Source organism: Pteropus alecto, unplaced genomic scaffold (assembly GCF_000325575.1).
Source record: "Pteropus alecto unplaced genomic scaffold, ASM32557v1 scaffold75, whole genome shotgun sequence".
In the NCBI taxonomy this organism is placed as follows: domain Eukaryota; kingdom Metazoa; phylum Chordata; class Mammalia; order Chiroptera; family Pteropodidae; genus Pteropus; species Pteropus alecto.
The window spans coordinates 27,414,399-27,437,288 of record NW_006440638.1 but is presented as its reverse complement, the minus strand read 5'-3'; the positions used below and the strand labels follow the sequence as shown (position 1 = coordinate 27,437,288).

Here is a 22,890-nt window from a genome sequence, read left to right as displayed (position 1 = left end):
GTAATATTCTTATATATCAATATGTCATATTAATGACATAATCTCACATCATCTCATAGAAATATATGTAAATAATCTTGTGGCTTGATCCTTTAGCCTTTGAAGCTACAGAGCTTATTCATTGCTTTAGGAAGAGTGATAATAACAGAACACAGGAGAACAGAGAAAAGAAAAAGATTGATTGAGTTTTAACAGCCAGTATTATGTAGTCGGTACTAGGCTCTGAGCTTCAAAAGTTTAATCTCTCAGGACATAGTGTATGCCATATACGAAAGACTTGTATAGATATAATTGAATCTAAGTTAGTCTTTTCCCCCAGCCTCTAATAAGGGCATTCAGGAATGGAAGATAAAAAAGGAGAGACTGAGGGAAGCAAGAGAGTAAAATGTTGATGTGTGCCCATGCAACCTCCCCCTCCATGGTCAGAGGAGGGTTGTGAAAGTAATCAAAATTAGAGCTGAATCTGGAGAAACCCTGAGGCCAGGCCCAAGAAAGACTCTGTGTTGTGGTCACCTTTACATCTCCAGTGGGAAGGGCTGGCATAGACAAGATCTTTCTTGGAGATGAATTTGTGGACAGCAGGAAGTGATGGATAGATGCCAAAAGCTGAGAGCGAATGGATCCCACAAATAACTCTTATGTTCTGGGCTTATAAAAGCTCTCTATAACTAAGCTTCAACTCCACTGATTAGTTGGAATAAAGGACTCTAAAAAGATGGATTAAGTTTCTACAAACTGTTGGAATGGAGCCTTGAAAACAAAATGAAGTTATAGAAAATAAAAGTTTTATTTTTTGCGCTACTGGTTTTGTGGCCTGAGAGTTATACCTACTCAATACTGTACATAACCACAGAAAAGGCTACAGAATTCTTGCTCTCAGAAGCAAGAACTGTCATCATCTTCTTTATCTTTTCTCAAATTTTTCTACTGGAATAATTGACAAAGCTGGTGATTTGCTTTTCATTGAAAAGAGGCTACATTTTTGTTCTTAATTTTCTCTTTAGAAAGAACTTCATTGGCTTTAAAATATAGCAGGATGAACTTTCACATCAAAGTGAATTAAAAGCAAAGCCATAGAATTAGTATGGCATATAATATAATTTAATGTTATACTAAAAGCATTTTTTGACTATAACATATGGAAACCCAATCTCTAGAAACATAGACATTTTTGTGGACATGAGTTTTATTCAATATTCCTGTTCCAAAAAGAATTTAAAGATTTCCAAGAATAAGGACTTCAGATGTGATACATAATTTCAATTTGGAGAATATTATATTAATTAGCATCTCGTCTAAATTTTATTAGTATATGTACCCAAATAATTGCTATAAACGGTTGTACTAAATCCATGAAATTATATACCTTAGCCTTCTGAGACATTTATAATTATTTAATGTTTATTTTAAATGAATGAATAAAAGTTAGTAATTTAGCACATATATTTTAATTCCCACACAGATAGAAACCAGCCATTAGGAGGGAGGAAGGGGAATATTTAAGGGTGATCATAATGAGAGAAACATTAACCAAGACTAAGACTTAGAGATGACTCAGGCAATCAAAATTTTAAGAAATATATTAACACACAATCATATTATGGAAACTCCATATAGGTTAAGTCATAATTACTCTGCATCAAAACTAAGAAAGCTCAAAGGTATAAAATGCATTTTATACTGCTTCTCATCAAAATGGCTTCAAAAAGTCTCAGAGCGCCAAAGGGTTAAGATATTACCTATCTATAACATTTTGATGTGAATTCCTTAATCATGTTGAATAAATTGTTAGGTGCTGCAATATAACATTTATATAACAATTAAAGGTCAATTCAGAATAGAATAATAAAATGACGGAGAAAACTAAATAGTATGGTCATAAATTCTTTCTGCACATATATTCTCAAAGCAATTGACTGACTTATGTGTAATTCCTTTGTCTTGATAGTCCTGTTAAAAAACTATACAGGCTTTGATGGGCCTGGGTTCCAGGTAAGAATATAAGATTTGAGATATACATGGTTTATTCGCCAACAGCATTTCTTAACAGGATTTTGTTGGCCTCCACCAACAAAATCACCTTTACTTAAACTAGTAACTTTGAGAAATGAGGTGTAAAAAAACCACACCGCTTAAAAATCTGACCTCCCAAAATGCAGAGTATGCTCTTCAGCCCTTGATACTTTCCACAGTAAACACTGGATGATTAGGGACTCAAATCAAAACTTTGCTTATTGTGTGACTTGAAAGGAATGGAATACAGTGGGTTTTTTACAAAAAAAGTCGTGAATTTACTCATCCTATCATCTCAAAAGGAAAACAAATCTCTGAAAACCCAAATGTCCCTTCATGGGGCAATGGATTTCTAAATGCTGATTTTCTTCTTTTGAGCAAAGAGGTAACTCTGATGAATCACTATCCACAAAGTATCATCTGACAGAATAGTAATGTTAGTTAGACAAATGTTCTGCATAAGCCACAAGATATGACAGAGTGATAATTTTTATGGGCTGCCATAGGCATGCATATTCAGATTCTCAAATCTTCTTTTTCAGTTTAAAGAATGAGTTTGGGAGCAAAAATCTTGGAGATGATGCTAATCACATAAGGATACAGCACATCAGGGATAAAAATGGTAAAAAATTTGGGACATGAAGTGTCAGGCATGTCTAAGACCCAATGATATTTGGACACACACTCAATATTATGGCACTGAAATTTATTGTCTTGAGCTTTGTATTCCATTCATAGCATAAAGTTGTACATCGCCCATCTATGAATTTTTGAGACCTCAATACATTGCTGTGTAATGTGTACCTCAGTGAAGAATGCCTATCCATACTTTTATGTGCTTATTCAAATCCCTAGCATTATTTTTCTTTTAGAATTTGACATGTATCCAGATTTTCCTTTGGAGTGATGTAAGAGAATAGAATCTTTGTGAAACCCTCACAGGCAACTACATTCAGCCCAAAACAAGACAGTGTTAGGATTAATGGGTTATTACTATGTGCTAGTTTACTTCAATTACCTAATTTAATCCACACAAGTTTGGATGTAATCAAAGTTTTATTACCCTTATTTCTAAGATGACGAAAAGCTTGGAGAGGTTAAATAATGTTGTACAAGTTTTTACAAGGTACTCAGGGGTAACACTAAAACACAAAACCAGGTCACTTTCATGCTGAAACCAATGGTTTCTTAACCACTTTGTGTCCTCAATTTCTTTTTTCAAGACCACTTTATCTCTGTATTTTTCCTTCTTTCCTTGACATCGGTATTTCCACACAAAAATATAATATTATTCCCAAAGAGATCATACTATAAACTGGCCTTTGTGTCAGGGTATGCTGGCAAATTTTAAGTGAGAACATGCCTAGCGATTGATGTGGAGATGGGGGAACATAAACACTTGAAGAAAATCACATCTGACCTTTCTGCCCACAAGTAATAAGTACCCTGTGGTGAACTGTTCAGAAGAGCTTCCTTTATTGTGTGTGTGGCTAGCATTATCTCCATGAGAAATTGTCACTCTACTGTGAAGTAGCATGAATGGCATTAGTACCTGTCAAATGGAGTTTGTGTATCCTGTGAATGATTAAACCATCAATAAGCTTACTCAACTGCATGTCCCCTTGAAGGATGGCAGCTGAGATAACCTGTGAGCAGGATGAGTCACTGCCAAGGTTTGATCTATATCAATGAAAATTAGGGAAGTAGGAGGAACAATGTCCAACTCTCAGGCTTGGGAGACCTTGGGATTAGGTATCAAGGAAAGTTGGGTTGTTCTTAAAATACTGAAAAATGTGGTAGCTTTCCTGGTTGAAAGAAACTATAAATGCATAAGAACAATTTATAGGACTAATGATTACATGGTTGTTCAGGTCATTTCCTATAAGAATCCATGTACATCTAGCCTCAAATCAAATTATAAAGTACATAGTTTCTTTTTAATAAATTTTTCCAACAATTACTCTTCCTTTCGGACTTTATGCTTCAGAGTTTTAAACTCATTGTTATTCTCTGAACCCAGAAGTTTGCTCTCTCCAAGTAGTATGGGTCCTACACCTCATCTTCAAAACTTGTCTTGCCAGATGACTGATTCAATGATTGTCTATTTAGCGCTAATGTATAATAGCTCATTATAATTAAAGAGGCTAGATATCCTAGAAAAAAAAAAAGATTTAAACTTTAATTTGTGCCTAAAACTGAGCAGTGAATAATTTAAGACATATTCTTTAGCACAGCCCAGTCACAGAAAGTGATCTGTGAAGAGGACTGCTTTCTTCAAGTCCTCAGATCAAAACATATACTCTCCCTATGCAGTTAATCTGTAATGCCAGACTACTCAGTTAGCTAGCATCCTCATCTGGTTGATTCTCTTCAGTGTGCTCATTCTTTTAATGTTTCAAAAGCTGGTTGCCAAAGCAGCTTTCTCTTATATCACCCATCTCCATAAGCCCCTCAGTGCTTCCCTCTCCCCTCCATTCTTTTCCCTCATTAAAACTTAGTTTCTCACCACAGTTTCAAGAACTCTCTTTAATACAATGCGATCTGTCACTTCTATCACTTCTTCTAGTCTAGCAAATCTGAGCATGTCTTTTCTCCCATTTCTCCACTTCTAAGTTGAGGTATACTTAAATGTTAAGACTTTTTTATATAGTATTTTTGGAATATTTCCAAAGCAAAATGCAAGTTTAGCTGGATTTGGGAAAAAGTATAAGAAAGAAAAAAAAACACATAACCACCCATGTCCTCATATTCAGTGTTGGTAAGAGCAAGAGACACAATGATGGCAATAGTATTTACCTCGACTCAGGGTGGCACATCTTACTACAATATACATGAAATATACATGAAAAGGAATGAAAAGTGTTGGAGGAGGTAAATGAGAGGACATGATTGCTGGTTAATCCATGAGGCCATGAGGTAGACCCTAGCAATCAGAGAGTCCTCGCATCCTCCCGTCTGGAATGTACATTGTCTACAGTGGGAGCTATTCCAAGGACATAGCCTTAAAAGAGTAAGGTGTTGTTGAGACCATCTGGACTGTGTAGATGACTGTAGCTCACTGAGGCCTCTATATAAACTTTTAAGATTCTGGCCAGCGGATGCAGTGATCTACACATCTTGTGGCTGCCCAAGACAAGCCTCATAAGTAAGTTCCCTTGCTTATTAAACCTGCCATCTACCAATCTGGAGTGGTCTGCCTCTTTCTTTGGTCTCTCTTTGCCCTGAGTACAAAGACCAGTTCACGAACCAATAAAAGGGAAAGGATAGAATATTAAAATAATTTGGGACCACAGGTAATTTAGTAAATCTGATTGAAGATTTTTCACATGGAAGAAGCATTACGAGAAAACACAAACACTTCTATTTCCATTATTAAAAGATAGTGGTTTGGTTCATGAGCTTACCTGTTTTATGAACCCATATTCTTAATGATCAGCACTAAAATGTGACTACAGATAAAATAGCGTGTGTTAAAGCCTATAAAAAGACTGGGGATTGGCCTAGATGAAAAAATCTTAGTGGCCATCACACAATCCATTCTACCTTCCAGACACTCTATGGAACATCACATATCAGAAAGAACCGAAAATCATCATCAATCATCTAGATACATCTAGTATACTTGGATGTACTTGTCACTTAGAAAAATTATCCAGACATCGAACTAATTTTTTCAGTTTCTACTTCAAAGCTTTGTGTCACCTAGTTCCAGTCAACATTAATTTTTTCTGTTTTGCCCAACATTATGAAAATATTTCTGAAAACATTGTTGCTATACACAATGGCATAGAGAATATGGTTAATCTAATATTTAAATTATATGAGTTATACATTCAATGATGCATATTTATTTTGTGTCATTGTTTTGCTCATGTCTCTGTTCATATCTTATCTTTTTATCTTTTTAAGAGAAAACTTCTTGAGGAAAAGCCCTAAACTTAAGCATCCTCACACCATTCAGTGTTTTTAGTATCATGCTTTACATGCATTATTCCTAATAGGTGTTCAAAGAATTGTATGGCGAAGATAAACTAAACACAGGAAGTGTTTCCAACACATATGTGCCTTTCCTGAGCATACAGAAGGCATTTTAGGGTTTTGTGGTACTTCGAGATCATCACTACAAACTTTGAAGATAACTGAAGTATAGCATTTGGGAATGCTATTTAACAAAGGGCTAGGTGATAAGACAGTAGATCATGTCATACTCTTACATAACACCCTTCCAAAATTTTCAGTACTTTTAGGATAAAGACTAAATTCCACATATGTCCCAACACAACTTATTCCTTGTCTATATCTCTTCACTTGCAACTTCAACTCACATATTCATCCTATTCTTTTCCTCAGTCACATTTTTCTGTTATTCACATTCTGAGAGGTACCACAATTCCTCCTGCTACAAGCCCTTTCCCACATTATTCCAGAAATTCTCCAATCTGTCATTCTCCTTCTCTAATTAGCTAATGCCTGCTCATCCCTCAAAAAGGTCTTTTGAAACAGCTTCTAGCTTCAATTATTGAAATTCCTTGGTAATACCTCAGTCACTTACTGCAGACTGTAATTATGTATTCATTGAGAATAACCTGGATTTACCTCCACTATACTCTAAGTAGTATGAAAGCAGTAGCCTTACCTAGTTTGCTCACCATCAGATCACCAGTGCCCAGCACACTGCTTAGCAAAAAGGAGTTGCTCAATAAACATTTGCGAGTGAATCAATGAATGAATGTGTAACTTTGCAGAAAGGAGTTGCTCAATAAACATGTGACTGAATCAATGAATGAATGTGTAACTGCTATCTGACTACTGCTACTATATATATGGCATACACACATGTTTTTAATTTGGAATAATTATGCAAGGTTACATATAAGGTTTGGTAACTTTTTAAGCATATTTTAAATAGCAGGTGAGTCATTAACTTTGATGTTATGAAAATCAATTGAAACTCATTAGTCCAAACCCAAGCACTTTGTTTCCTTAATCAAATATACTGTCTATAATAACAGTTAAATCTTGTGCGGATATGGGATTTGTAAGAGATTTTTGTCCACGTGAAATGACTTCATACTCCTGGCTACAACATGGACTAATATTTAGCAGTGAGAGCATCCAAACCAGCACGATCCCTTTTGAATTAAAATAATCAATGAAAATGTCAATTACTGCTAGATGGACAGGCAGGAAAGAATACAATCTTGTCTAAACTTCTCTTGTCCTGCGAGACATGTTCCTGTTCCATTTTCTGAACAATCTAGTAAAATTCAATTTACTTTTTCAATTTGTCTCCAGCCAAGCTTCCTTCTGTCACTTATGCAGACATTTCAACGCTGGCCACGTAGAGTAACAGGAGAAGGACAATGAGAATAAAATTACCTGTGCATTTGCGATCTGTGTCTTCTTTCTTTGACCCACTAATCGTCAACTTGCAGTTGAAGTTTTCTTCCCAGTATTCAGCAAACCATACATTTCTTCTATTGTTTTCAAGTGTGCGGGACGTAAAATAGGCATCAAACCCTAAACAGAGTTAAATGAAAGGTCACTGCATGCAGGGCACTGTTGGAATCTTTGAAAATAAAAATACCAATGGTGATTTTTCTTTGTTTTAGTAGACTGACTGCTCCTTTGTATCAAAGGGAAAAAAATCAACAGAAAAAAAAAGTATTCTAATGCTAACTTATATATACAGCTTTACTTCAATCTGTCAGGCAGATGTGTGGCCTATAAATGATATTTTTCACAATGTAATCTGTATTAGAGAACTTAAGGATGACACAATGCTCACTACATGCCTTGAATCTCTACTAAGCTAGACCAGGGACAAAGCATCATTATCGTCATCATCAAGATAATAACTGATACTTCTAGTGTTTACTATGGACCAGACTCTGTATTTTACAGATTTTTTTTTATTCATTTCAACAACCTATGCAGTAGTTATTATCATTCTCATTTTGCTGATGAAAAACAGACACTCAGTGAAATACTATTGTGCCCGAGGTCAACCATTTTGCCATATTCTGCATCCCTGACCATGTGAGCTACTGACCTGTGAATTTCATGTTAAGAATCTTTTTTTCATTTAGTAATGTTTCCTTGTGTAACTGACCTTCTAGTCAAAGGAGAAGTTTTTGAAGAAGCCATAAACTGAGCCCAACGTTAATTAGCACAATGTTATTGACAAAGTGCAAGATGAACACAGACTCAAGAGGGTAGGCCCCCAAGAAGTCTCTAGCTACCTCATTAGATTAGTACAACTTTAAACACTCCAGTGAAGCCATATGGTCTGGATTCAGCATCAACAAGGCCTGGGCTTGAATTCATGAGCAAGTACACACTTAAACTTCCATATCTTCCTTTCATTTGTGTGTAAAATGAAGATGACACCACTGCCTTCCTCACAGTGTCTTGTTTATAGCAGTGGAAAAACTGAAAATTTTTGCAGAGTTAAAGTCAAGAATCATAAAAGAAGATGAACTCACTTCCAGTTTTTAAAAATTAGTCAAAGTTTTTCCTTAACTTTAAGGCCATTAAAAAAAATTTAACTTCAGATTCTAAACTCCATGAGAGGAGGATGTCAGGTTAATGTTATTCACCACTGTGTTCCCAGCACCAAATTCATGTGCTGACATATAGTAAGCCTAATATAAATATAAAATTTGAAATAAACAATACAGTGAAAAGAAAGAAAACTACAAAGCAAAGGAGATTAGATGGCATATTAGGGAATATAAAATCCATATCCCTTAGGTTGTTTTCCAGGCTATGATCAGGACAGAATGAGGTTTTGACCAGGTACCCAGCCAGCTGTTCTTTTGTAGCCCCCACATTAACTGATTTGAGAGAAATCTGGCTGTAGTATTTGATCTCATTCTGATATCAACACTGATTGATTAACCTATTTTTGCTAGTTCTCCTCCCACCTCACTGTTCTCCCAGAAACCTGTCTCTACTCCAGACGACTGTTCAGTAAAATAACATAATACTCCTGAACAAAGGGGAATCTCTGGGGGAAAGACAGATGAGTCCTCCATGTTTTCAAGATCACTACATGTATGCACTTGGTCATATACATACATACACACACTCACACATGATGACTAGTGACAAACTTTCATTTTTTCTCTTAAGCAAGAGTGGTAGATTGTGGTAGATAGGTGGCCTTGATGGACCTTGATTCCTGGGCTTTATGCCTTCATGTAGCCCTCTCTTACGTACTGTGTTATTGTCCACAGGCTTGCAAGCAGAGGCTGGGAAACCCTGTGCCCACTGTGGCTAGTCCTTGTAGAATTCTACTTCTTGGAATCCAGCTGCCCTGTTCTAAAAGGTTTGCCTTGGGGATGTGAGTTCGTATGGAAAGAAAAGGAGTCCAGCCAGACCCTGGCCCTCTCAGCAAAACCTTTTTGCCCATTCCGGCCCCAGAGCTAATTGCAGCAAAAGAACAGCCCCTATTACAGAGAGTTATGGTCATTTGTCCTTTAATCTACGACATTTCAGGTGGTTTGTTATGAAGCCACAGACAAATCAATCTCTCTTTCATTGTTACAGCATTCTAGACTCCTCTCTGCAATACCCAAACAACACACTCGTAAGAAGCATCCTATACAGAACACACAGGGGCTTCAGAAGAACTTTTCAGCCACATGCCACAAGTATAAACCCTAAGCCAAACTCAGAATAGGAACTACTAAAATGGCTTGAATTATTGAAGGGAGGAGGCAAGAAAATTAAAAATGTTAATCAAGCTACATTCAGAGACTGTAATATGCTGATAGACCCTGCAGCCAGCCCAGGAGGACACCTGCAGAACAAAGGAAGGTTTCTACTGGGATTGCTAACAACCCATTCCCCACACCTGTGAAGGGGAAACGGGAACCAACAGAGTCGTTCCCTATGGGTAACTCCATAGGAAATCTATGGATTAAAGGCTGAGAACTGCCAGCAGAACTTTCACTCTACATGTTCTTACTTTTTCATGCTACATGCTCTTGTTCTTCCTCACTGTATGTCCATATCAAAGGAAATGGATTAATAAAGTCTTTTAAACTATAACTCACAGGAGCTAAAGAATGATATATAAACTGAATTCCCCTAACACTCAGGGTCCCTCTCACTGTCCCTCTCACTCTCTGCCTCTGAGTGGAGACCACACTCTGTGGAGTGTTATCCCTTTTCCAATAAACTATCCTTTTGACTCTAACTTTAGCATGTGGGTTGAATTCTTTCTACACTCTCTGCCAAATGACCCATTTCTTCTCTCTGTGCAGGGCTTGGTCTTTCCCCTCGCAACTTGGGGAAATTTTCCCTGTCCTGCACCCATATGGTAGCCTGGATATATGCATTCCCCAGCTCAGAAAACAGAGGAAACCTCATCATTAAAAATATCACTTCAAAATGCCTCTCTTTAGCTTGTGTCTGCTAGAAATACGGACGAATGTTGATAAAGGACTAGTTTGCGACTAACATGCAGGTTACGGGTGACTGAAACATTTAAAAAAAAAGGAAAGCAGCAGTCACTTCGACTTCCCTCTGTTCTTAGTGAGAACCAACAGATTTCTGGAAAGAAAGCAAGCATTGCAAAGGCTATCTGCAGGCACTGTGGCAGGAAATGGATGAAGGACAAGCTTTCTTAGCCAAAAACCTTTATCCTTTTCACTCACATGTCTGGCTGGCTCGGCTTCTTCCTCTTCCTCATCCTCCTCCTCATGGCTGGCCAGCTGGCCACACTCACCTGTAGGCTGAGTACTGCTCTATCTTCCCAAATGTATTTATATAGGAATTTCCTGAGGATCTCATAAGATGCAGATTTGGGTTCAGAAGGTCTGGGGTGGGACCAAAGATGTTTTTAACAAGCCCCAGATGATGTTCATGCTGCCCATGCTTTAAGAAGCAAGGCTCTAGAGAATGGGGGCAGGGTAGAAATCCTTTTTAACAAGACCCACGTGATGCTCATCCTGACCAAACTTTGAAAAGCAGGGCTCTAGAGCAAATCCTGAATCTCAGCAGGTAGGATTTGAGCAGTTCCGGCCCAGTTTGTTAGATTGCAGCATTGTCAACCTCTCAGCCTCAAGTTTTTACCTTGGTTCAGATGAGAAGATCTTGGCTCTGCTTATGTAGTTGAGACTTTTAGTGTGCTCTGCCTTGCCATCCTGAAGCCTGCAGAAGACCCCAGGGGAGGTAGAGCATACTGCGTTATCTGTTGATGAATTGTCCTGGGGTACTCGCTCTATCTGTATTCCTCTGATCATGGCTGCTCTGGGCCCCTTTTTATCGTTAAAGGTGGCTTTTCTCACCTGTGTCTCCTATTATCACTCTGGGCTCTCCATTCCGGAATTTCAATCTCTGTGCTATGCCTTAGTGTTTCTAAGAAGGTAACCTAAAATAGCCCTGTGTCTTCACTACCTCCTCTGAAGGTCTATGGGCCTTGAGGGGAAATCTCATTGCCCTCAGCGTGGTACCAACACAGCATACAGGCGTACCGCATTGTGTTGCATCCCACTTTATTGAATTTCACAGATGTTGCATTTTTTACAAATTGAAAACAAGACCCTCCACCAACTTTATTGAATTACTTGCTTAATTGTGGTGGTTTAGAACTGAACCAGCAATATTTCTGAGGTCTGTCTGGACATGGTTGGGCACTGGAATGGATGAGTCAGTCAGATGGTAAAACCAGGTACTTGGGCTGACTCTGCTGCCGCAAAAGCCAGCTCCTCTGGGACAATTCAAAGAAGCAGAAGCAGAGGTCAAACATATTATTTAATTTAGTGAATCCTTGCTAATTTGCCTCAGCTGAGTCAGATTTCTTTCAGAACCTAACAATTTGCTTACTTCTTTTTAGCAGGACTATGGCAAAGTACGAATTAATTCTTACTGGTTCCTTCTACTCATTTTCATTCACAAAGAATAAAATTGTCCATGGGATATTTAAGTTTTCAAAAGAGACTCTCTTGTAGCCATGCATTCACAACGCCTTGGAATATACTTGGCAACCCTTTGAGTAAAACATACTCCATACTCCTCTACTTCTGATATGGAGTGGTCCCCCCTTGGCTGCAGTCACTAACCCATCACTCTTGACCTGTCATTACAGTTTCTGTAGCCTAATAATTTTACCTATTGTTTTTTAGAAATAGGCGATTTAACATAAGATGTACAGTCACCACATTTCAACAGAGAGATAGAAGCAGAAATTAGAATAACTAATAATCTAATAATATGTGTATATGTACATAGGGGTGTGTGTGTATCACAGTGACTTGAGACTTTTTCTCATTCCTACTAGAGTTCAGTAGTGATCTGAATATATAATAAAAGTATTACTAGTTAAATTATCAGAATTCTTCAGTGTGGTCCAAGGCACTGAGACTAGGGTTTCAATTCACAGGAAACAGATCAGAATTATGTTACCAGAGAAAGATTATTCTTTTATGCGGAGCAGATGAATTTCTTACAATGAAATTGCTCTTTTTGATGCACAGACTAAGTAAGTTTAGAAATTAATCTCCAAGTGGTTCTGAAGCAAATGTCCCATTAGGTACACATTGTGCAACATTCCCATAATCTTGAAAGTAAACTTAGAACAGCATAGAAATAACAAGCAGGGTTTTAACTGGCATTATGAATATACTTATCTGGTTCTTTCCTCTTTTAACTGGGGTGCTGGCCTTAAACACATTCTGAAACTTGTGGCAAAGACAAGAGCATGCAAATTTATAGACATATAGTTCATCTTGGGTGGTACATTTGGGAGGTGACCTTTTCAGCTGAGAAGGAAGAATGTTCTCACAAGTATGTGGTTCAGAAGGAAAGCTATCAGAGTGTCAAGAGGGTGTCAGAGGACACAACTGCCTGCATGGCCAGGGTGAAGGAAAACTGTGGATACTAATATGGCTTCATGTGGCATCAGAAAGTGACCAGTAGCCCTGATTGCTGCTTTATTCACACAAGTCATGTATCGCAGGTTAGAACATCCCTGTCAGCTTAAAGAGAAGGCAGCACCCAATTCTTGCTTCTTACTAGCCTATAAAAGGGAGGCTCTTAGCTCATCCTGGTCTGCTTCTGATTCAAGAAGGATGTGCTTATGTTTCCAAAACACACAGCTCCTGGCACATCGCAGGAGTACATTATTAACAATAGTGAATGAATCAATGAATAAAAAGATGAGAAAAGACAAACAAGGACAGAAGAGAGAATATAAGAAAGAGAGAAGGAGAAAAAGGGATGGGGAGAAGGAGTGAGAGAGGGGAAGGATAGAGAGGAAAAGAAGGATTAAGGGAAGAGAGGAGACAGAGAGAGAATAGAAGAGGGAAGAGAAAGGAAGAGAAGGAGGCAAAGTAAATTGGGGAAGGAAAGGGAGAGAAGGGAAGACAGAGGCATTGATAAGAAAAATCAGGGGAACTCACATTCCCTGCTACTGAGAGTGTAAATTAGAACAGCAAACTTTGAAAACAGGTCTGTATTTGTTTTATGCCCTTTTCTATTTTTATGATATAACTCATTGTAGTGGGTTGAACTGTAGCTCTCAGAAAGATATGTCCATGTCTTAACTCCCTGAATTTGGATCTTGTTATATTGTATTGGATCTTGTAATATAAGAAATTAACATTGCAAATGTAATTAAGTTAAAGATTTCTAAATGAGAGCATCCTGGATTATCTGTGTAGGCTCTAAATCTAGTGACAAGTATCCTTTTAAGAGACACAGAGACACACAGGTTGAAGGGGCCACGGAGAAGGTCATGTGAAGATGGAGGCAGAGACTGGAGTGATGCAGCCACAAGCCAAGGAAAACCTGGAGCCACCAGAAGCTTGAACGGGAAAGGAAAGATCCACTCCTAGAGCCTTCAGAGGCAGCATGGCCATGTTGACATCTAGATTTTGGACTTCAAGCCTTCAGAACTGTAAGATTTCTATTTTAAGCCACCAAATTTGTGGTCATTTGTTATGTCAACCCCAGGAAACTCATACACTATAATAAGTAATAGAAATCCTATGGTAGTATACCATTCTACAGCTTTTGTCTGGTCTGAGTGATAACATTTGTTTCTCAGATGTTGCAAACTGATGGCTTGGGGAACATATTTAACCTATAGACTTGTCTTCTCCAGTTTGTCCCAGAGTATTTTTAAAATTAATTGAAAAATTAGGAGATTTCACTCGTGAATTCAAATTTCTGGCTTTACATACTTGTCAATTGAGAAGGTCTAGAAATACGGACCGTATTTCCATGTGGCAGGTATCAGCAGGTGCTGAAGAATGGTTCTTCCTTGCAGGTGGGCCTGAGTGCTTCTGCTCACAGTATATTCCCACCACTTTTGACGGTTTCAACATTTGTAAGATGTGTGTGTGTTTATCATGATAGACACTGAGCTTTCCACCACCAAGAAATGCATTTCTGTTGCTTTAATACACTTTTGCTGCAACTTGTGTGATATACAAACTCTACTGAAATGAGAAATACTATCCCAGGTGCCTAAGAATATATTTTTGGAAACAACTACTAAAACAGTAAAGTTGGTAAAGCAGCAGGTTATAAAATTGACACAGAGAAATAATCTATCTTCACAAGTACAAACAAAATCACTTAAAAGATGTTGTAGAAGAGATAATTAAGATAGCTACCAAAAAAAAAAAAGCCTAAGAACAAGTGTATCTTTCCATTGAACCAGGTTGACTTTTGTCTTTCAGTGGAGTTATAAGGTTTCTCTTATGTACATTTCCTTGAAACTAATTTGTAATCTTTGTGTGATTTTAATAAAAAATACTAATTTGTTTCCCTTAGAGCTGGACAAATTGCTTTTAAAATTCATATAAAAAATTGACAACAAGGAGAATTCTGAAGAAAATAAAAGAACAAGTGTGCACGAGTGTTTGGGGTGTTGGGGAAGGGAGATGAGGAAGAGATTTTGATATTATAATAACAGATGACAAATTCTCTAGGATTAAAAAAGAGGAGACTGACACAAGAGTAAGGAAGTCAATGGACCATTGGAAAAGGACAGAAAATTCAGAAATAAAACAAATTGCACATGGGAATTTCATATAACAGAGAATAAAGGTAGCATTTCAAATTACTAGAGATATGCTGATCTTTTAATGATAATCTAATAAACAGAAACCAGTTGGATAGTTTGTTGGTTCACAAACTGAGGAGCTCTCCAGATGAAATGTGAAAATGGTCCTGATACAGGGAGCGTAAGGAGACCCAAAGAAAGAGGCAGATTGGTAGAGGGCATGTTTAATAAGCAAGGGAACTTACCTACCAGGCTTGTCTCGGGTGCTGCAAGACAAGTGGATATCTGCAAGTGCCCGCCAGAATCTTAAATGTTTATATAGAGGCCTTAACTGCACTCAGACCTGTATCCAGTCCAAATGGTCTCAATAACACATTACTCCCTCAAGGCTATGTCCTTAAAAATGGCTCCCACTATGGAAATGAGCCCACATTCCAAGGATAGGGAGCCGAAGAGGAGCTTCTGATTGCCTGGGTCCAGCTTGAGGATCAACTGGAGTTTACAACCTCTCAATGATCTTCTCCAACTTAATTGAACAATAATCAAATTGAACCTTAGTTAAAAATTTAACTAATGGTCAGTCCACAAGAAAATATGGGAAGCATTGCATGGATTTGACCATAAGGGAATTTGAGGTTTCCAGTCAAGAAGAGAGGATGAGTTTTGCACATTTGTAGTGAATGGGGGGTCCTTCCTCCTTGGTTTGGGACTGCCTGCTGCAGGATGTCTGCAGTGGGTTCTAGTGTTACGTGGCATGTCCTCTGATACCCTGTGCACATGGCCCTTCCTGCATGTGTGTAATGCTGTTGGCAGTCAGTTCATTGTCTGCCTCTCTCAGGAAACTAAGTTCCAGGTGGACAGAGACTGTGCTCTACTTCTCCTTGCCCTCCCAATTCAAGTTCCCAAATTTATTGAAGTAGATTGAAGTTGGAGACATGTAAATCAGATTGGCAAAAAGATCATTACTGATCTAGTGGGACAAATCTAGGCTCTCAGATGTACCCACAAATTTGCTGGCTGTATCCATTAATGAGAGTGGTGGAAACCAGACGTTATTTTTGAGAAAACAAATAAGAATTATTGCAATGGAAATTATTCCACAAAGAACAAAAATCCCATGGGACGTGTTTATGGATGAGGTAGAGGGAATAATGTTTGCAATATTATATCACAAAATGCCTCCAAAGGGCTGTTGCATATTATATAATGCTAGAATGCCTCTTATTTTTTCATTCCTTTAAATTGCCTGAGAAACAGAAGGGCATTTTATGCATTCTGAATATACTTATGTAAAAATGAATATGCGTACAAACAGTATATATTAAATTGAGAGTTTAATAGTTTAAATGGTTAAAAGTGGATCCTGAAACTAGAATTCTAGGATTCAATTTCTAACTTTGTTATTTGCTGGCTAGATGACCTTGAGCAAATGACCAACCAGTCTAAGTTTCTCAATCTGTAAAGTGGGGAAGATAATAATAGATGATAATAACATCTACTTCGTGGGATTGTTGTAAGGCTCCCATGAGAGAATACATGCGGTATTTGGAATAATGCATGACACATAGTAAGAAACAGGACAATGAGTTCCCAGGTGGGCTGTGGGCCCAATTACCTAGCTGGAGAAGAGCATGTGAAATCCAAAACAATTACTGAGGATCTGCCAGGGAACTTCTCATCTGATATCTGCCTTTCGCAGAAGATGGCCTTTAGATAAGAAGATGGCTTGATGCCTACAGATGCATCTCCATAGGACTGTGCTATAACAACCCACAAATACTCACGTGTGTAGAGTTCCTTTTCCCAGGAAATTATTCTCTGTTCTAAATTATGTATTTGCAGAAAATAACAGCAGTTTTTATCCCTGGCTATACAATGGAAAAAACAAAAACAAAAACAAAAAACAGCCGTTTTTACCCCTGGCTACACGATGGAATTATACACAAAGCTTACAAATAAAAGTGCACCTATGCCTGGACTCCAAGACAAACTGATGGGCCTAAGCATCAGTATCTTTAACTTCCCAGGTGAAGTTGATGTGCTGTCTGGGTTGACAATGTTCATTCTAGAATATTATGCAATTTGATTACTCATATATCCATTTTACATACAGCCCCAGAAGAGTTGTCCAAGGGATACCAGAAACACAGAAGACAAGGTGCCTTAACTTGAACATATCTATTTTTGGTGTATATCATGATTACTCAGACAATATCACATGTTCAAATGTCTTCTGAAACATCAAATAAGAATTGAAATATAGTGTTATCATTAATTGCCACTCAGTGCCATTCTTTGAAAATTGAATTCATTATATAAAGGCTTTCCAAAAATTTAATTAATAACATTGCTATATACAGAATATACATATGTTTATTCAAGCTTGATATTATCCTAATGAATGTAGGCTCAGATTTATGTTTCCATAGTAAATTTTGCGAACATCTGTCATATATAATTCTTTGTGCAGAAATGTTAAAGAACTTTTTGAATTATATAAAATTATCATGATTACATTCATGTGTGTATATAATTTTCCAACAATCATTATCTTATAAAATGATTTTAACCCATAGAAAGAATTGAACAGTTCAACAAATGGAACCTACTTATTTTTGCAGAAAACAACAGAGTGAAAGCTAGACAAAATTTGTCAGAGTGTTATTCTGCATCATGGAAGCTTCACGTTTTATTTTTAATAACTGTACAAGAACCATGTTGCCTAGTTACCATCTTCATTTTGTACTCTGATCTAAAAATGTCTCAGCAGCCAGAAGTTTTCAGTGAGTTCAAAACCTAAACTTATATAATCGAACATCTATAACAATCCAGAAGAAATCTTACCAAAATGATATTTCATTTTCTTTCTAATCACAGAATCAGCCACTGCCTAAAGACTGAATGAGGAAAAAAAGAACTCTAACATTTTAATGGAAGGACTTTTGTTACACAGATCTGAGAGAAAAAGGAAAAGACTAGAAAAACAAAAGGAAAAGAAAAACCTTGAAAAGCAATAATACCAGTGTCTCAAGTGTATGATCATTTACTATTTTAATTTTTGTGGAAATATAAATCAAAGAAGAAACAGTTTTATAGAGACTGTGAAAAGCTTAAATTGATATTTAAAATATCATCTAATAATTTCATGACAAAGGTCAGTTACATTTTGTGGTATTTTCAAGTTTTACTAAAACTGTCCCAGCATCCTGGCTTTTTGATCCCTATTCCAGCAAATCCTGATGCACAGTATATTGATGTGTGTTATTTCTCTGTGTATTATTTGACATATTAATAAACACATCACACTTTCAGCAATGTAAAAACAGCTGAGAATAGATGTTCCATGTAAATAAATGTCTTTTTGTGAAGTTCAAGTTCAGGAAACAAATTCTGACCATTTCATTCTTTCACCACCCAAGTTAACATGATATTTCTGAGGTAAAAACATTGCATTAGGTACTGTAATAGGAAAGGTTATTTGTTCTGAATTCTTCTCTCTTCCACTTTTGGGCAACTATATTCTATTTTCTAGGGATCCACTTACACATTCATATAGTTGTACTAGGTGTTGATTGAGTTAAGAATGAGCACCCAACTCAACCTGGGTCAATCAAATTTCTTACCTTGGAACCTAAAATTGAATATACTGAAATTCCAGTCCCACACAGACTGCTCACTTTAATAGTAAAGATGTAAACTCAGCAGTCATGTAGTCTGGGAAGTAGAAAGTCAGTTCAGGAGAAAATAATGAGTCAATCAGAGGCCAAGAAAGACAGGAAAAAGAAGTGTCTTGCATTTTCTTCGGAGCTCAAGTACTCAACTCCAATCTGTTTCTAGGACCTGGATATAGTTCTTGCACTTGGATTCTAAAAGACATCTCTTTATTTTTATAATAAATCATCTCTCTTCCTATGTGCTTTGGCAAACTCCAATAGAAATCTGTCATTGATTGGCAAATATAAGGGTTATAACTAATATCGATGTAAGATAGGTCAGATATGGATCTTGTTCTCAAGGAGATTGCCAAGAAGTAGGATACACACAGATAATTTCGAAGAGAGGAATGTCCGAAGTTATAGAGTTGAGATGATAGTTGTTTTTGCAGGAAGAAGCAAACATTCCTGGCTCTGGAGAAGTTGGATAAGAAGTTTTTCAGAGCAATGTTATCCAATCAATGTATTTGAAAATGTCTAGAATGATGACCAACTCTTTAATTATTTTTTCAATATTTTTTTCTAGGTAATTGGTGTTACAGAAGTACAAATTCAATTTTCTGTCATTTGGTTCAGACACAGAAATCCTTGTTTTTCCTCTTAAAGTAGAACGGTTTTGGTGAAAGAGCTTCACACTCTTCATTTTAACATGAGCAATGGGTGAACTTGGTATTCAAACCATATGGCAACATAAATATGGTCTTGACTTGGACATGATGTTTCCAACAACAAAATATGGTCAGCATTGTTTGCACCATAGCCCTCCTGACGACTTTCTCTTCCTCTAAGGAACAAGCAGCACACTGAATGCCAGAGAAGAATTTCGTGACAGTTACTGGTAGAGTCTATGCTTACTAGCTAGGTCGGTAACATTATCCAAAGATATACAGCCCTGTTTTAGACACCAGGGATTGCTTCTTTGTCATATAAATTTCAAGTGTTTTGGATGAAATCATAAAAAGGCATGACTGAGTAATTAATCACTGCAGAAATTAATTAAAGCAAGAGGACCCATGTTTAGAGTGATTATGAAAACATATAATACATAGTCCCTGCCCCCAAGGCACTTTCAGTCCTTGGGGGTAGATAAGAAAATATAAAACACAACAATAACAATAATACTGGCTGTTTATTGAAAAGTATATAATTATACTGGATTAAGAGTATTAAATATGTTATATCAATCCTTGCAAACATCCTATCGGTTAGTCATCATTATTATCCCCATTTGGTGAATGAATAAACTGAAACTTATATAGTGTAAATAACTTGCTCAAAACCTCATAGCTAATGAGTGGGACCTAAACACAATGTGCCTGATTACAAAGAGTAAGCTCTTAAGCACAATGTAAGAAGGAATGAGAGCACAAAACCATATAAAAATTTCAAAAGAATGCTATAAATGTTACAAGAATTCAGGAGATAAAAGGGGATGCCATGCTAAAGTTACATGCATTTATGCCATGGCAGAGTTATAATCTGAGTCCAGTCTTGAAAATGCAGAGTTCATATAGACAGGAAGAACTAAAGAGAGTAGATGGTAGTAGCAAGAATAAAGTGTGAGGTGGTTGCATTGTATGTGTTTCTGAGTGATGAATAGATGGGTTTGATTACAAAGGATGCTTCATTCAGAGGAGAAGCTTATGTAAAGTTATGATGGAACCAAATTATAGAATGTCTCAAGTATAAAAAGTTTGGATATTATCTCAGAGGAATTGTGAAATCACTGAGATTTCATTGTGAAGTGATTGTGATTCTTAAGAATGGACACTATGATAACAGAAATATTAGTAAGACTGGGAGGGGGGGTTCACATTTATTGAGTGACATTGTGACAGAAGCATTCATCTGTGTTGTCTATTCTAATTCTTATAACAGCTTGAAGTGTAGAAACTGCTACTCCTACATGTGGATGTCAGGGAAGATACCTCTTTCAAGGTCACAAAATGGAAAAAGTAAATACAATATTTTAGTCTTATTCTGTTCACTTGAAAACCCATAATTTTAATAATTCAATGTGAAAAACACTAAGCAGAGATTGCAAAGCTATACTAAAAATAATAGCAATTAAAATTATTAAGCATTTACTATTTCTAGGTTTTAAGTGATTTACACAAAATAACCTATTTAAAACCTCCAACAGCCCTGAGATAGGTTATACATTAAACCTATTTTTTAAATGAGAAAAGCAAAGCAGAGACAGCATGGGTCACTTACCCATGGATATGGGCAAAGCAGTCTGTCATTACTGGAGGAGATGAGATTTCATCCAAATTCTCTATCTCTAGAGCCTGTACTCATGGTTCTGCTAGACACCTTTCAACCATAGCAGCAGCTGACTAAGAAACAATACATATGATACCTAGAGTAGGAAGTTTTACAAGAACAAACTAAAAACAGGGAACTTGAGGCAGAAAAAAGGAGACTTAATGGTTGAATCTAGGGCTTTGAGGAAAAGAATAAGGTTGGATTCAATAATGGGCTGAGGGAATGACTTTTATTTTTTGCTTTTTTTTCTTTTTTAAATGGAAAGGTGGTGTAATTTCCAAACCACTGAGCTTTGGGTGATGGTTGAACCACGAAGAAAAATGCTCTGAAGTGTAAAGCTATAGATTCAGAAGTCAAACAAATGCGATGTTTGAAATTGAGAGGAAAAGAATCACTTTTTTTTTTTTTAAAGGAAAAATAAGAAAGAAGGCTGGCATATGAAGAGATGATTCATGATAAATGCCCACATTAAAGCGAGACAAAGACAAAGGAGCTGCCAATGGAAATAGAGGGAAAATTATCAGGGAAACAAAGAAGTCATCGGATATCTGTAGCATCCCTAGGGCTGGCTTCATCCATATGTGACCTAAGTTTCACATAGGACTTAGGGAAACAAAGAAGTCATAGGATATATTTGTAGCATCCCTCAGCTCAGTAAGACCTAGGGCTGGCTTCATCCACATGTGACCTAAGACTCACATAGGACCCCAAGTTTAGAAGAGCCTCACACTTTGGTTTAATGCTCTCAGGTCACCAGTGAAATTCTTAATAATTTTTGAACAAGGGGCTTCACATTTTTATTTTGCACTGGATGCCACGAAAAATATAGCCAGGTCCAGAAAGATCTCAGGGATCATCTTTTCCAATTCTCCATTCAATGATAAATTTTCCTTTCAAATTTTCCCAACCATAGAGTATCAAATTTTGATACAAACATATCTAGTCACAAATAACTTCACATGTCTTGGGGATAGCCCATTGAATTCTCAGACAAACATAAACTTTGAGAAGTTTTTCCTATAGTAAGCTAAAATCTGTTTGTAATTTATATGCATTTGTCTTGGTCTTACTCTTGAAGAAAACAAAGTGTAAGAATAATCGTGCTGTCATGATATCTCTAACTCATGATATCTCTAACTCATGATTTACCTGATTTCAAATATTTTGTCCTATAAACTGTACATAGTCAGTTGACAAGAATGTGTTTAGCACATAGTAGGCACTCAGCAATTACTAATGAATTGAAGTGATTCTGAACCATATATCCTAGATGGTTTCTCACTTTTAGAAAAGATTAAAATGTACTTATGGGATAAGCCACTCAAGATTTCTGAATATGTAGTCATTCAAAACTTAAATTAATTCCCATATGATAATCCTGAAAATTTTTAGAATGCAATGGTCATATTTAAATAGAATCTCATTTTCTTCAACTTTCCCTAAAATTTGAGGTTTTTCTTCATCATCCAAGTTGTAACTTGGATATGTCCTAGATGTCATGATTCCCTTTAAAGCAGCGTTTTTCAACCTTGATGCTATTGACACTGTAGCCAGATAATTCTGTTTTGGAGCGGTCCTATGCAATGTAGGATGTTTAGCAGCATCCCTGGTTTCTACCTAGTAGAAGCCAGTAGCATCCTCTCCACCAAAAATTGTGATAAACCAAGGTCTCCATGTGTTGCCAAATGTCTTGTAAAGGGTGAGATTGTCTCCAAGAAGTACCAATTCAAAGTAAAACAACTCTTCATGATGGCTTTAAGAGGATGTATGTATGGTATTTGCTTCACTGAATTATAAGGGTTTCTTAATCACATTGAAAAATGAATATGGAATTAGTGTGTAGTATACGGTAGTGTTCTTTAAGTTATGTATAAATAT

The 22,890-nt window shown here is 36.9% G+C and overlaps 1 protein-coding gene across 4 annotated transcripts in view; it reads right to left on the bottom strand.

Annotated features, from left to right (window-relative positions):
* The window catches only part of GRM7 (glutamate metabotropic receptor 7), a 769,756-nt gene that overhangs the window by 278,519 nt on the left and 468,347 nt on the right, over nucleotides 1-22,890 (bottom strand). For all 4 annotated transcript variants that reach the window (XM_006917568.1, XM_006917569.1, XM_025050835.1 and 1 more), the window contains one exon: nucleotides 7,393-7,533. In XM_006917568.1, coding sequence (XP_006917630.1) covers nucleotides 7,393-7,533 — 141 coding nt within the window. The remainder of the gene's footprint in view (nucleotides 1-7,392; nucleotides 7,534-22,890) is intronic.